The sequence below is a fragment of the Erinaceus europaeus genome, chromosome 8 (genome assembly GCF_950295315.1).
Source record: "Erinaceus europaeus chromosome 8, mEriEur2.1, whole genome shotgun sequence".
Taxonomy (NCBI): Eukaryota; Metazoa; Chordata; class Mammalia; order Eulipotyphla; family Erinaceidae; genus Erinaceus; species Erinaceus europaeus.
This window is the reverse complement of record NC_080169.1, coordinates 11227885-11243906: the sequence shown is the minus strand read 5'-3', so window position 1 is coordinate 11243906 and position 16022 is coordinate 11227885. Positions and strand designations below refer to the sequence as shown.

The 16022-nt window shown below is 41.2% G+C and overlaps 1 protein-coding gene across 1 annotated transcript; it reads right to left on the bottom strand.

Moving 5' to 3' along the window:
• Positions 1 to 677: 677 nt before the first annotated feature.
• LOC103124692 (lymphocyte antigen 6D-like) lies at positions 678 to 14559 on the bottom strand. The gene is made up of 5 exons (XM_007535433.2): positions 14475 to 14559; positions 13841 to 13942; positions 13726 to 13741; positions 986 to 1002; positions 678 to 883 (listed from the first exon to the last, which is right to left on the bottom strand). The coding sequence occupies exons 1-5, from the start codon at positions 14530 to 14532 to the stop codon at positions 699 to 701; spliced, it is 378 nt and encodes a 125-aa protein (XP_007535495.2). The 5' UTR covers positions 14533 to 14559; the 3' UTR covers positions 678 to 698.
• Between the last annotated feature and the right edge of the window lie 1463 nt (positions 14560 to 16022).

The window sequence follows — 16022 nt, the reverse complement described above, 5'->3', positions numbered from 1 at the left end:
GTTTCCACTCAGATACTGGAGTGCAGAAGTGAGAGTCCACCGCTCACAGTGGTTTTCTCTCTTTCATTCTTTTGTCTGTGGATTTTTCATTTCAGTCTGCACTGTTCATGTACTTATCTTCAGGGCTCCTTTGGGAAGCACTTCAGGTACTATTCCAGGAGAGTTCAGATCTCTGAGAGCTGCAGTATTTACATCGTCAATTAGAAGAAAGAAACTGGTGATTTTTAATATATATATATATATATATTTATGAGAAAGAATTCAGGGATCAAACTTGGGGTCTCATGCTTAAGAGTCCAGTGCTCTATCCCACCTGCCAGGCTGCCTTTGATAATATTAATAAATACATATGCATATATCTTAGAGCATTGAGGAAAAAAAGAGGAGAGGAGGGGAGATGAGATGGCAACCTCTCACCTACTAACTGCCAACTAACTGTGTCAGTGCATTAGCCCTGTTGGCCAGCAGGTGGCCAACTCCTTGGGTAGCACTATGTGCGCAGCACCATGGACAGTGCCGGCGGTGCCTAGAGCCTGTGTTCCAATCTTTCACAGTCCTGCATTCCTGGAATTCTTGGATTCTTTTGAGTGAAAGGTTGTCCTTCCTGAGATCACACAGCATGTCTGTCGCTGGTGGCGCAACTCCAATCTCCTGACATCATTGTGCCAGACTTGATCTTTGTGGAGATTACCCTGCAGCTACCTGTTGAGGTAGGCGACCCACATGCTGAGGACCAGCAGCCCCCAGCTGGCTCCATGCTGGGCCACACTATTGCAGAGGTCTGTGTTGCAGCAGAAGGCCCTGGAAGAAGCCAGGCTTTCCTGGACACCAGGGCAAGTGTAGGCACATGATTTTATGATTCTTGTCACCAGTCCTGGGGGACCTGGAAAACACAGAGAAGAGGGTTATTCACTGATATCCTTGAAGTCCAGTACTCTGGCTCTGCCTACTGAGCAGGCTTAGTCTTCCGGCGTCCTGTCCGGACCTTCTTCATCGTCCCATCTACAAAGGACAAGAGGTAAAAGGGGTCAGGGCTAAGTGTGTGAGGTCTGCTGTGTGGCCAAGGTCAGGATCCAGAGTGTAAATAGGGTCAAAGTTGTATTTAGGGTCAGGGCTCAAAGTGTGAGCTGGGTCAGCAATGACCAGAATCAAGGCTCAGAGTGGGATTAAGATTAGGGTCAGCATACACCAGGGTCACAGTTCAGAGTGTGGCTGTATTCCCTGTCCCACTTTTCCTCTGTGTTTCTGAGTGGCTAGTATCCTTTGTTCATAAGAGAACCAATATAATTCACTATAGAGCTATCTGGAGGACCATCTCATTCACAGGCTCAGCACCTTAGAATGGCAGCCATGGCTATCTCTCCTCTCCTCTCCTCTCCCGGATCAACTAGGAATACCTAAGGAGACCACCCGGGACTGAAACAAGACAGGACTAGAATGACCACAGGAACTCAGTAAATCACTGGTGAGTACAAACACGTGTGGCTGGTGACAGAGAGGAGAGAGGAGCCTAAGGAGAGATTAAGTGACTGCTAACAGTTCAGCAGTTTATCAGTTGAGACACCACCTCCAGTTTGCTCCACCAACAAGGGGACAGCTTAAGGGAGGAGAGGACTCCCCAGAGACTCACCAAGTGCAACTCTGAGTCTCCATTGCTACTACCCTCAGAATCTGGAGCAGCGACAGGGAGGGACACCAGGGGACAGAGATCTAACCAGGAAACTCAGGAGAAGACCTATACCTCGGTGGCATAGCTGAAGGGCTCTTTGCATAACCACTGGATTATCTTTGCCACACCCTGCTTTATCTCTTGGTCAGGAGTCAGTGATTAAGCTAAGAAGCCTATTGATAGTTTAAAAGCCCTCAGGCTCCTATAGCCTACAGGGAAGAAAAAAAAAAAGAGGCTTTTAAACCACTGAGAACCAACTCAGGGATTGAAACAACTGTTAACTTCCACCACTGTAAATCCTTTAATTAACTTACTTAGAACTAACAAGTCAATCCAGGCAATAGTAATCAAAAATTTGAAAAGTTCCTATAAAGGGAACTCATAACATAATATATAAAATGGTTAAAACAACAAGAAAAAATATTGGACAATTGAACCAGGACAAGAGACCAGCTAAAAGTCCTCCAGAGGGTGAAGCACAAAATAACGAGTTCAACATCCAAACATTAGCTAAGGAAATAATAACAGGAGTGAGTAAAGCATTTGAAAAAATTGTAATCAGAAATACAGGAACAACAAATGAGGATATGGAAGAAAATACTAATTATCTCATGGTTATTAGAGAGCTGAAAGCTGAAATCGCTGAGCTAAGAATGCAACTAGTTTAACAAGCTAAAACAGTATCAGAGCAGGGCAACAAAATAGATGAATTCCAGAAAACAGTAGAGGGCAGAGAGAATAGAATCTATGAGGCTGAAGACAGAATTAGCAAGATTGAGGATGAATAAGAGACAACTAAAAAAGAAGTAAGAGATCTCAAAAAGAGATTAAGAGATGCTGAAAACAACAACAGAGTCTTATGGGATGACTTCAAAAGAAACAATATACGCATTATTGGCATACCAGAGTAAGAAAGAGAGGAGGAAGAAAGCATTTTTCAGGCCATAATAGCTGAAAACTTCTCTAGTCTAGACAACATCAAAGACATAAAGATTTAAGAAGCCCAGAGGGGGCGGAGCTACGAGCAGCAGATCGCTTTCTCTCCTCTCCTCTCCTCTCCCGGATCAACTAGGAATACCAAAGGAGACCACCCGGACCGAAACAAGACAGGACTAGAATGACCACAGAAACCCAGTAAATCACCCGTGAGTACAAACACGCATGGCTGGTGACAGAGAGGAGAGAGGGGCCTAAGGAGAGATTAAGTGACTGCTAACAGTTCGACAGTTTGTCAGTGGAGACACCACCTCCAGTCTGCTCCACCAACAAGGGGACAGCTGAAGGGAGGAAAGGACTCCCCAGAGACTCACCAAGTACAACTCTGAGTCTCCATTGCTACTACCCTCAGAATCTGGAGCAGCAACAGGGAGGGACACCAGGGCACAGAGATCTAACCGGGAAACTCGGGAGAAGACCTATACCTCGGTGGCATAGCTGAAGGGCTGTGAAAGTCTCTTTGCATAACCACTGGATTATCTCTGCCACACCCTGCTTTATCTCTTGGTCAGGAGTCATTGATTAAGCCAAGAAGCCTATTGATAGTTTAAAAGCCCTCAGGCTCCCATAGCCTACAGGGGGAAAAAAAAAAGGCTTTTACACCACTGAACTCCAACTCAGGGATTGAAAAAACTGTTAACTTATATAAAATGGTTAAAACAACAAGAAAAAATAATGGAGACTCGAACCAGGACAAGAGTCCAGCTAAAAGTCCTCCAGAGGGCGAAGCACAAAACAACGAGTTCAACATCCAAACATTAGCTAAGGAAATAATAACAGGAGTGAGTAAAGAATTTGAAAAAATTGTAATCAGAACTGCAGGAACAACAAATGAGAATATGGAAGAAAATTCTAATAATCGCATGGTTATTAGAGAGCTGAAAGCTGAAATTGCTGAGCTAAGAAGGCAACTAGCTGAACAAGCTAAAACAGTATCAGAGCAGGGCAACAAAATAGATGAACTCCAGAAAGCAGTAGAGGGCAGAGAGAATAGAATCTATGAGGCTGAAGACAGAATCAGCAAGATTGAGGATGAATTAGGGACAACTAAAAAAGAAGTAAGAGATCTCAAAAAGAGATTAAGAGATGCTGAAAACAACAACAGAGTCCTATGGGATGACTTCAAAAGAAACAATATACGCATTGTTGGCTTACCAGAGGAAGAAAGAGAAGGGGAGGAAGAAAGCGTTCTACAGGCCATAATAGCTGAAAATTTCTCTAGTCTAGACAACACCAAAGACATAAAGATTCAAGAAGCACAGAGGGTCCCAAAGAGAATTAACCCAGACCTAAAGACACCAAGACATGTCATACTTAGATTGGAAAGGAATAAGGATAAAGAAAGGATCCTCAAGGCTGCAAGAGAAAAAAAAAGAGTCACATACAAAAGAAAACCCATAAGATTAGCAGCGGACTTCTCCATACAAACACTACAGGCCAGAAGAGAATGGCAAGATATCTATCGAGTGCTCAATGAGAAAGGCTTTCAGCCAAGAATACTATATCCTGCTAGATTGTCATTCAGACTAGATGGAAGCATCAAAACCTTCTCAGACAAGCAACAGTTGAAGGAAGCAACCATCACCAAGCCTGCCTTGAAAGAAGTTCTGAAAGGTTTCCTATAAACAACCAGACCACCACAAATAGGCCATATATCAAAACACTCTAAAACTCTACAAGAATGGCATTAAAATATCTTCAATCTTTGATATCAATAAATGTCAATGGCCTGAATTCACCTATTAAAAGACACAGAGTAGGAAGATGGATCAGAAAACACAACCCAACAATATGTTGTCTACAGGAAACTCACCTAACGCAACAGGACAAACACAGACTTAAAGTGAAAGGATGGAAAACTATCATATAGGCCAATGGCCCACAAAAAAGGGCAGGAACAGCTATTCTCATATCTGACATGATAGACTTTAAAATAGATAAGATTTAAAAAGATAGCAATGGACACTACTTAATGCTCAGAGGATCAGTCAATCAAGAGGACTTAACAATTATTAATATCTATGCACCCAATGAGAAGCCATCTAAATACATCAAACTTCTACTGAAAGAACTACAGCAATATATTAACAGTAACACAATCATAGTAGGGGACTTCAACACCCCACTCTCTCAACTTGACAGATCATCCAGGAAGAAAATCAGTAAAGACATAAGGGAGCTAAATGAAGAGATAGATAAACTACAACTATTGGACATTTTCAGAGTCATTCATCCCAAGAAACTGGAATACACATTTTACTCAAATCCACATGGGTCATTCTCAAGGATAGACCATATGTTAGGCCACAAAGACAGCATCAGCCTATTCAAGAGCACTGAAATCATCCCAAGCATCTTCTCAGACCACAGTGGAATTAAACTAACACTTAACAATCAACAAAAGATTAGTAACAGTGCCAAAATGTGGAAGCTAAACAGTACACTTCTTAACAACTTCTGGGTCAAAGAGGAAATCAAGGAAGAAATCAAAATGTTTCGAGAGTTCAATGAAAATGAAGACACAAGCTATCAAAATATTTGGGACACAGCTAAAGCAGTCCTAAGAGGGAAGTTCATAGCTATACAAGCACACATTAGGAAACAAGAAAAGGCACAAATAAACAGCCTGATTGCACATCTTAAAGACTTAGAAGAACAACAAAGGAACCCTAAAGCAACCAGAAGGACAGAAATTACTAAAGTTAGGGCAGAAATAAATAACATTGAGAATAGGAAAACCATACAAAAGATCAATGAAAGTAAATGTTGGTTCTTCGAAAGAGTAAACAAAATCGACAAACCTTTAGCCAGACTCACAAAACAAAAAAGGGAGAAGACCCAAATAAATCGGATAGTAAATGAAAGAGGAGATATCACAACAGACACTGCAGAAATTCAACATATCATGCGAGGCTTCTATGAACAACTACATGCCACCAAGTTAGAGAACCTGGAAGAAATGAATGATTTCCTAGATACCTACCAACTTCCAAAACTAAGTCAAGAGGAAGTGGATAACATGAACAGGCCCATCACAGCTAATGAAATTGAAACAGTTATCAAAAATCTTCCCAAAAATAAAAGTCCTGGACCAGATGGTTTTACAAATGAATTCTACAAAACCTTCAAAGATGAACTAATACCTCTACTTTTAAAAGTCTTCCAGAAGATTGAAGACACTGGAATACTCCCTGCCAGCTTCTATGAAGCCAACATCACCCTGATACCAAAAGCAGACAGGGACACAACCAAAAAAGAAAACTACAGACCAATATCTCTGATGAACATAGATGTGAAAATATTGAACAAAATTCTAGCCAACCGGATACAGCAGTATATCAAAAAGATGGTTCATCATGACCAAGTGGGGTTTATCCCAGGCATGCAAGGTTGGTTTAATATACGTAAGTCAATCAATGTGATCCACCACATCAACAAAAGCAAGACCAAAAACCACATGGTCATATCAATAGATGCAGAGAAAGCCTTTGACAAAATACAACATCCCTTTATGATCAAAACACTACAAAAAATCGGAATAGATGGAAAATTCCTGAAGATAGTGGAGTCTATATATAGCAAACCTACAGCCAACATCATACTCAATGGTGAAAAACTGGAAGCATTTCCCCTCAGATCAGGTACTAGACAGGGATGCCAACTATCACCATTACTATTCAACATAGTGTTGGAAGTTCTTGCCATAGCAATCAGGCAGGAGCAAGGAATTAAAGGAATACAGATTGGAAGAGAAGAAGTCAAACTCTCCTTATTTGCAGATGACATGATAGTATACATGAAAAAACCTAAAGAATCCAGCAAGAAGCTTTTGGAAATCATCAGGCAATACAGTAATGTGTCAGGCTATAAAATTAACATTCAAAAGTCAGTGGCATTCCTCTATGCAAACACTAAGTTAGAAGAAATTGAAATCCAGAAATCAGTTCCTTTTTCTATAGCAACAAAAACAATAAAATATCTAGGAATAAACCTAACCAAAGAAGTGAAAGACTTGTATACTGAAAATTATGAGTCACTACTCAAAGAAATTGAAAAAGACACAAAGAAGTGGAAAGATATTCCATGTTCATGGGTTGGAAGAATTAACATCATCAAAATGAATATATTACCCAGAGCCATCTACAAATCTAATACTATCCCCATCAAGATCCCAAGCACATTTTTTAGGAGAATAGAACAAATGATACAAATGTTTATCTGGAACCAGAAAAGACCTAGAATTGCCAAAACAATCTTGAGAAAAAAGAACAGAACCGGAGGCATCACACTCCCAGATCTCAAACTATATTATAGGGCCATTGTCAGCAAAACTGCTTGGTACTGGAACATGAACAGACACACTGACCAGTGGAATAGAATTGAGAGCCCAGAAATGAGGCCCCACACCAATGGACATCTAATCTTTGACAAAGGGGCCCAGACTATTACATGGGGAAAGCAGAGTCTCTTCAACAAATGGTGTTGGAAACAATGGGTTGAAACATGCAGAAGAATGAAGCTGAATCACTGTATTTCACCAAATACAAAAGTAAATTCCAAGTGGATCAAGGACTTAGATGTTAGACCAGAAACTATCAGATACTTAGAGGAAAATATTGGCAGAACTTTTTTCCGCATAAATTTTAAAGACATTTTCAATGAAACGAATCCAATTACAAGGAAGACTAAGGCAACTATAAACCTATGGGACTACATCAAATTAAAAAGCTTCTTCACAGCAAAAGAAACCACTACCCAAATCAAGAGACCCCTCACATAATGGGAGAAGATCTTTACATGCCATACATCAGATAAGAGTTTAATAACCAACATATATAAAGAGCTTGCTAGACTCAACAACAAGACAACAAATAACCCCATCCAAAAATGGGGGGAGGAATTGGACAGAATATTCACCACAGAAGAGATCCAAAAGGCCGAGAAACACATGAAAAAATGCTCCAAGTCTCTGATTGTCAGAGAAATGCAAATCAAGACAACAATGAGATATCACTTCACTCCTGTGAGAATGTCACACATCAGAAAAGGTAACAGCAGCAAATGCTGGAGAGGATGTGGGGTCAAAGGAACCCTCCTGCACTGCTGGTGGGAATGTCAATTGGTCCAACCTCTGTGGAGAATTATCTGGAGAACTCTCAGAAGGCTAGAAATGTACCTACACTATGACCCTGCAATTCCCCTCCTGGGGATATATCCTAAGGAACCCAACACATCCATCCAAAAAGATCTGTGTACACATATGTTCTTGGCAGCACAATTTGTAATAGCCAAAACCTGGAAGCAACCCAGGTGTCCAACAACAGATGAGTGGCTGAGCAAGTTGTGGTATATATACACAATGGAATACTACTCAGCTGTAAAAAATGGTGACTTCACCGTTTTCAGCTGATCTTGGATGGACCTTGAAAAAATCATGTTGAGTGAAATAAGTCAGAAACAGAAGGATGAATATGGGATGATCTCACTCTCAGGCCGAAGTTGAAAAACAAGATTAGAAAAGAAAACACAAGTCGAACCTGAAATGGAATTGGAGTATTACACCAAAGTAAAAGACTCTGGGGTGGGTGGGTGGGTGGGGAGAATACAGGCCCATGAAAAATGATGAATGAAATAGTGGGGGTTGTATTGCTAAATGGGAATCTGGGGAATGTTATGCATGTAAAAAAAAAAAAAGAAGAAGTAGAAACGCAAAGCAGAAATTGACTGAGTTTGGAGTATGGCACCAAAGTAAGAAAGCAGAAGTATACTAGAGTTTGCAGTGAATACCTCCCTAATACTTCCTCTCCACTTTTCCAAGCTTTGGGTTCATGATTGCTCAACAATTTGTTTGGCTTTGTATGTTAACTCTCTTTTCAGTCACCAGGTTCCAGGTGTCATCAGGATGCCGGCCAGACTTCCCTGGATTGAAGACACCACCAATGTGTCCTGGAGCTCAGCTTCCCCAAGACCCATCCTACTAGGGAAAGAGAGAGGCAGACTGGGAGTATGGAACAACCAGTCAACGCCCATGTTCAGCGAGGAAGCAATTACAGAAGCCAGACCTTCTACCTTCTGCAACCCTCAATGACCCTGGGTCCATGCTCTCAGAGGGATAGAGAATGGGAAAGCTATCGGGGGAGGGGGTGGGTTATGGAGATTGGGCGGTGGGACTTGTGTGGAGTTGTACCCCTCCTACCCTATGGTTTTGTTAATTAATCCTTTCTTAAATTAAAAAAAAAAAAAAAAGAAGCCCAGAGGGTCCCAAACAGAATTAACCCAGACCTAAAGACACCAAGACATATCATACTTAGAGTGGAAAGGAATAAGGATAAAGAAAGGATCCTCAAGGCTGCAAGAGAAAAACAAAGAGTCACCTACAAAGGAAAACCCATAAGATTAGCAGCAGACTTCTCCATACAAACACTACAGGCCAGAAGAGAATGGCAAGATATCTATCAATTGCTCAATGAGAAAGGCTTTCAGCCAAGAATACTATATACTACTAGACTGTCATTCAGACTAGATGGAAGCATCAAAACCTTCTCAGACAAGCAACAGTTGAAGGAAGCAACCATCACCAAGCCTGCCCTGAAAGAAGTTCTGAATGGTCTCCTATAAACAACCAGACCAACACAAATAGGCCATATATCAAAACACTCTAAAACTCTACAAGAATGGCATTAAAATATCTTCAATCTTTGATATCAATAAATGTCAATGGCCTGAATTCACCTATTAAGAGACACAGAGTAGGAAGATGGATCAGAAAACACAACCCAACAACATGCTGTCTACAGGAAACCCACCTAACTCAACAAGACAAACACAGACTTAAAGTGAATGGATGGAAAACTATTATATAGGCCAATGGCCCACAAAAAAGGGCAGGAACAGCTTTTCTCATATCTGACATGATAGACTTTAAAATAGATAAGATTAAAAAAGATAGCAATGGACACTACTTAACGCTCAGAGGATCAGTCAATCAAGAGGACTTAATAATTATTAACATCTATGCACCCAATGAGAAGCCATCTAAATACATCAAACTTCTACTGAAAGAGCTAAAGCAATATACTAACAGTAACACAGTCATAGGAGGGGACTTCAACAACCCACTCTCTCAACTTGACAGATCATCCAGGCAGAAAATCAATAAAGACATAAGGGAGCTAAATGAAGAGATAGATAAACTACAACTATTGGACATTTTCAGAGTCATTCATCCCAAGAAACTGGAATACACATTTTACTCAAATCCACATGGGTCATTCTCAAGGATAGACCATATGTTAGGCCACAAAGACAGCATCAGCAAATTCAAAAGCATTGAAATCATCCCAAGCATCTTCTCAGACCACAGTGGAATTAAACTAACACTTAACACTCAACAAAAGATTAGTAACAGTCCCAAAATGTGGAAGCTCAACAGTACACTTCTTAACAACTTCTGGGTCAAAGAGGAAATCAAGGAAGAAATCAAAATGTTTCGAGAGTTCAATGAAAATGAAGACACAAGCTATCAAAATATCTGGGACACAGCTAAAGCAGTCCTAAGAGGGAAGTTCATAGCTATACAAGCACACATTAGGAAACAAGAAAAAGCACAAATAAACAGCCTGATTGCACATCTTAAAGACCTAGAAGAAGAACAACAAAGGAACCCTAAAGCAATGAGAAGGTCAGAAATCACTAAAGTTAAGGCAGAAATAAATAACATTGAGAATAGGAAAACCATACAAAAGATCAATGAAAGTAAATGTTGGTTCTTCGAAAGAGTAAACAAAATCAACAAACCTTTAGCCAGACTCACAAAAAAAAAAAAAAAGGAAGAAGACCCAAATAAATCAGAAAGTAAATGAAAGAGAAGACATCACAACAGACACCGTAGAAATTCAACATATTATGTGAGGCTTCTATGAACAACTATATGCCACCAAGCTAGAGATCCTGGAAGAAATGGACGATTTCCTAGATACCTACCAACTTCCAAAACTAAGTAAAGAGGAAGTGGATAACATGAACAGGCCCATCACAGCTAATGAAATTGAAACAATTATCAAAAATTTCCCCCAAATTGGAGTATTACACCAAAGTAAAAGACTCTGGGGTGGGTGGGTGGGTGGGGAGAATACAGGTTCATGAAAGATGATGAATGACATAGTGGGGGTTGTATTGTTAAATGGGAATCTGGGGAATGTTATGCATGTACAAACTATTGTATTTACTGTTGAATGTAAAGCATTAATTCCCCAATAAAGAAATAAATTATTTTAAATAATAATAATAAAATAAAATAAAATAAAAATCTCCCTCAAAATAAAAGTCCTGGACCAGATGGTTTTACAAATGAATTCTACAAAACCTTCAAAGATGAACTAATACCTCTACTTTTAAAAGTCTTCCAGAAGATTGAAGACACTGGAATACTCCCTGCCAGCTTCTATGAAGCCAACATCACCCTGATACCAAAAGCAGACAGGGACACAACCAAAAAAGAAAACTACAGACCAATATCTCTGATGAACATAGATGCAAAAGTATTGAACAAAATTCTAGCCAACCGGATACAGCAGTATATCAAAAAGATTGTTCATTATGACCAAGTGGGGTTTATCCCAGGCATGCAAGGTTGGTTTAATATACGTAAGTCAATCAATGTGATCCACCACATCAACAAAAGCAAGACCAAAAACCACATGGTCATATCAATAGATGCAGAGAAAGCCTTTGACAAAATACAACATCCCTTTATAATCAAAACACTACAAAAAATCGGAATAGATGGAAAATTCCTGAAGATAGTGGAGTCTATATATAGCAAACCTACAGCCAACATCATACTCAATGGTGAAAAACTGGAAGCATTTCCACTCAGATCAGGTACTAGACAGGGATGCCCTCTATCACCATTACTATTCAACATAGTGTTGGAAGTTCTTGCCATAGCAATCTGGCAGGAGCAAGGAATTAAAGGCATACAGATTGGAAGAGAAGAAGTCAAACTCTCCTTATTTGCAGATGACATGATAGTATACATGGAAAAACCTAACGACTCCAGCAAGAAGCTTTTGGAAATCATCAGGCAATACAGTAAGGTGTCAGGCTACAACATTAACATTCAAAAGTCAGTGGCATTCCTCTATGCAAACACTAAGTTAGAAGAAATTGAAATCCAGAAATCAATTCCTTTTACTATAGCAACAAAAACAATAAAATATCTAGGAGTAAATCTAACCAAGGAAGTGAAAGACTTGTATACTGAAAATTATAAGTCACTACTCAAAGAAATTGAAAAAGACACAAAGAAGTGGAAAGATATTCCATGTTCATGGGTTGGAAGAATTAACATAATCAAAATGAATATATTACCCAGAGCCATCTACAAATCTAATGCTATCCCCATCAAGATCCCAAGCATATTTTTTAGGAGAATAGAAAAAATGCTACAAATGTTTATCTGGAACCAGAAAAGACCTAGAATTGCCAAAACAATCTTGAGAAAAAAGAACAGAACCAGAGGCATCACACTCCCAGATTTCAAACTGTATTATAGGGCCATTGTCATCAAAACTGCTTGGTACTGGAACATGAACAGACACACTGACCAGTGGAATAGAATTGAGAGCCCAGAAATGAGGCCCCACACCTATGGACATCTAATCTTTGACAAAGGGGCCCAGACTACTACATGGGGAAAGCAGAGTCTCTTCAACAAATGGTGTTGGAAACAATGGGTTGAAACATGCAGAAGAATGAAACTGAATCACTGTATTTCACCAAATACAAAAGTAAATTCCAAGTGGATCAAGGACTTGGATGTTAGACCACAAACTATCAAATACTTAGAGGAAAATATTGGCAGAACTCTTTTCCGCATAAATTTTAAAGACATTTTCAATGAAACAAATCCAATTACAAAGAAGACTAAGGCAAGTATAAACCTATGGGACTACATCAAATTAAAAAGCTTCTTCACAGCAAAAGAAACCACTACCCAAACCAAGAGACCCCTCACAGAATATGAGAAGATCTTTACATGCCATATATCAGATAAGAGTTTAATAACCAACATATATAAAGAGCTTGCTAGACTCAACAACAAGACAACAAATAACCCCATCCAAAAATGGGGGGAGGACTTGGACAGAATATTCACCACAGGAGATCCAAAAGGCCGAGAAACACATGAAAAAATGCTCCAAGTCTCTGATTGTCAGAGAAATGCAAATCAAGACAACAATGAGATATCACTTCACCTCTGTGAGAATGTCACACATCAGAAAAGGTAACAGCAGCAAATGCTGGAGAGGGTGTGGGGTCAAAGGAACCCTCCTGCACTGCTGGTGGGAATGTCAATTGGTCCAACCTCTGTGGAGAACAGTCTGGAGAACTCTCAGAAGGCTAGAAATGGACCTACCCTATGACCCTGCAATTCCTCTCCTGGGGATATATACTAAGGAACCCAACACATCCATCCAAAAAGATCTGTGTACACATATGTTTTTGGCAGCACAATTTGTAATAGCCAAAACCTGGAAGCAACCCAGGTGTCCAACAACAGATGAGTGGCTGAGCAAGTTGTGGTATATATACACAATGGAATACTACTCAACTGTAAAAAATGGTGACTTCACCGTTTTCAGCCGATCTTGGATGGACCTTGAAAAATTCATGTTATGTGAAATAAGTCAGAAACAGAAGGATGAATATGGGATGATCTCACTCTCAGGCAGAAGTTGAAAAACAGGATCAGAAATGAAAACACAAGTAGAACCTGAAATGGAATTGGCATATTGCATCAAAGTAAAAGACTCTGGGGTGGGTGGGTGGTGAGAATACAGGTCCATGAAGGATGATAAATGACATAGTAGGGGTTGTATTGTTAAATGGGAAACTGGGGAATGTTTTGCATGTACAAACTATTGTATTTACTGTTGAATGTAAAACATTAATTCCCCAATAAAGAAATAAATTTAAAAAAAAAAAAAAAAAACAAAGAATGGCAGCCACATTGTGGGTCCCATCTGGAGGGAGGAAACCAAGGATGAGGTGGTTACAGCATTTTCTCCTTGCCTGCCTCAAGGAGTGGAGAGGAGACCCTGAAAGCCACTCCCTGCCCTCCCACTAAAGTGTCCAGTCTTGTCCCACCCCATGTCAGGAGGGAGTACTCACTGTTCCATGTAGTCAGGCAATAGCGGGCAGTAGCCTGACAAGTTGTGGGCTTGAGGCAAGTTCCCTTGTCAGAGGTGCACTCATGACACTTCAGTGCCTGGGCTAAGGGGAAAGAGTTAACGATCAGAGGCCAAGTGGGAATTTCTGCCAGGTTCTCACACACACACACAGAGCTATGCCAGATCAGGCAGAGGGCCCATACAATCTTCCCAGTTAGCCTTTGAGAAGTATCAGTTTGCTAAGTTCCCTAGCCCAAGACTGGGAGTCTGAATCCTGCAAACACTTGCCCCCACCCCCATATCCCTAGGGAGCACACACCACTCACACAGTGCCAATGTCAGTTTTCTAAGGGGAGGGGAGAAAGTTATTGTCATCGTCAGCCTTGGGGCCCAGGAATCCTCTCTTTGGAAGTTCACCAGTCAGTCCATGGAGAGAAACTCTGAGGGTACTGGCACTGAGTTAGGGAAAGGCTTGTAGCTTACAGAACAGAACATTACTCTAGTCACAACTAGGCAGCAAGTCTTGCCCTCTCTGTGCCCTGTTTTTCCCTCTAAGAAGTGAGGTGCCTCTGGATGCCCACCTGAAGGACTGCAGGCTGTGGGGAGGGAGGCTTTTGGGTTGCCCTTCAGCTCACCTGTACAGGCCAGCAGGAGCAGAGGCAGAAGCAAGAACAGGTAGGGTCTCATGGCCATAGTGGAACAGACACAAGTTAGTGTTCTGTCTAGGTGTCTGTCTTTCTGTGCTGTCCAGGTTACTGTGTGGGCTGGGACACTGGTCCTTATAATGGTGACGGTAGGGTGGTTACATTCTCAGTCACGTCACTCCTTCTGTTTCAGTGTGCGTCACCCATGGGGTGTGGCCAGAGCAGTAAATATCTCTAGGATTTGTGTTCATCAGAGTATAGCAAGGTGGTAGCCAGCTTCACAGGGGAGGAATGATGGGGTGTAAATACCACAAAGGAGAGGCTCAAAGAACAAAAGAAGATTGTCTCACTGTTCTGAAACCTAGAGCCTGAGGTAAAGGTATGGACAGAGTTCCTTCTTCTGAAATTTCTCACATGCTCACAGCATCAGTCCCGTGTGTCTGTATCCAGGTCTCCCTTCTTACCAGGACACCAGTCACCTGGCATTAGGGGGGCCCCAACAAGGCCATTCCCCCTTTAATCACTCCTTTCTTTTCTATTTATTTACTTTACTAGAGACAGAAAAGGGGGAATTACATAATAGTTATATAAGGAAATTCTCATACCTGAGGCTCCCAAGCACCAGGTTCAACCCCCCACACACCACCACTATAAACCAGAGCTGAGTAGTGCTCTGGTAAGAGAGAGAGAAAATTGAAAGGGGTAGGGGAGATATAAAGTGAAGAGAGAGAGAGAGAGAGAGAGACTTGCAACACTGCTTCACTACTCATGAAGATGGGGCACCAGGGGCTTGAACCTGCTTCTTTCTTTGACCATTGTAACATACACACTTTACTAAGCAAGTGTGTTGCCACCAAGCCCCTAATCACTTCTTTCAAGATCCTCTCTCCAAATACCATCACATTCTAAATTTGAGAGAGGTTAGGCTCTGAGATGGGGAGAGAAACACAATTCAAGTCACATAACAGGCAGAGATGACAGTGGGTCCTTTTTATGTGCATAGAGCAGGGGCTTTGTCTTTAGATTTAAACTCTGGGGGGGGAGGGGGCAGATGTGTCTGTCTTACTTGTCCCTGATGCCTGGGACACCTCCCCCCTCCAGTGCTGAACAGGCTAGAAATATGATGGGAGGAGGTGAAGCAGGAGGTAGAGGAAGTTTTAGCAGCATGTGAGGAGGTGTGGTTGTATTTCACCAACCATGAAATGCCGTGGAGCACAGGATGCCATCAAGAAGCACCACAGATCAGATGAAGATCCAAGCAGCTTGTCAAGTCCATCCCAATGTCCAAACTGGGAAAGCGTGGACTCGATAGATGCCAGACCTTTCTAGAAAAACACAATAGGGAAAGAGCACAGGGGAGTGTGAAGAGGTTCAGCCCAACTGAGCAAAAAGGAGCAGTACCCTCTGTGGTGCGTCTGTCAGTGGGGAGGAGTCTTTCAGTGAGTGTGAGGGAGTATGAGATAAAAGATGTCTCCCCTCAAGGGGCGACTGGAGAGCTCACAGATCAAGCACAGAGTGGGCTAAGTGACAGAGCCCTGG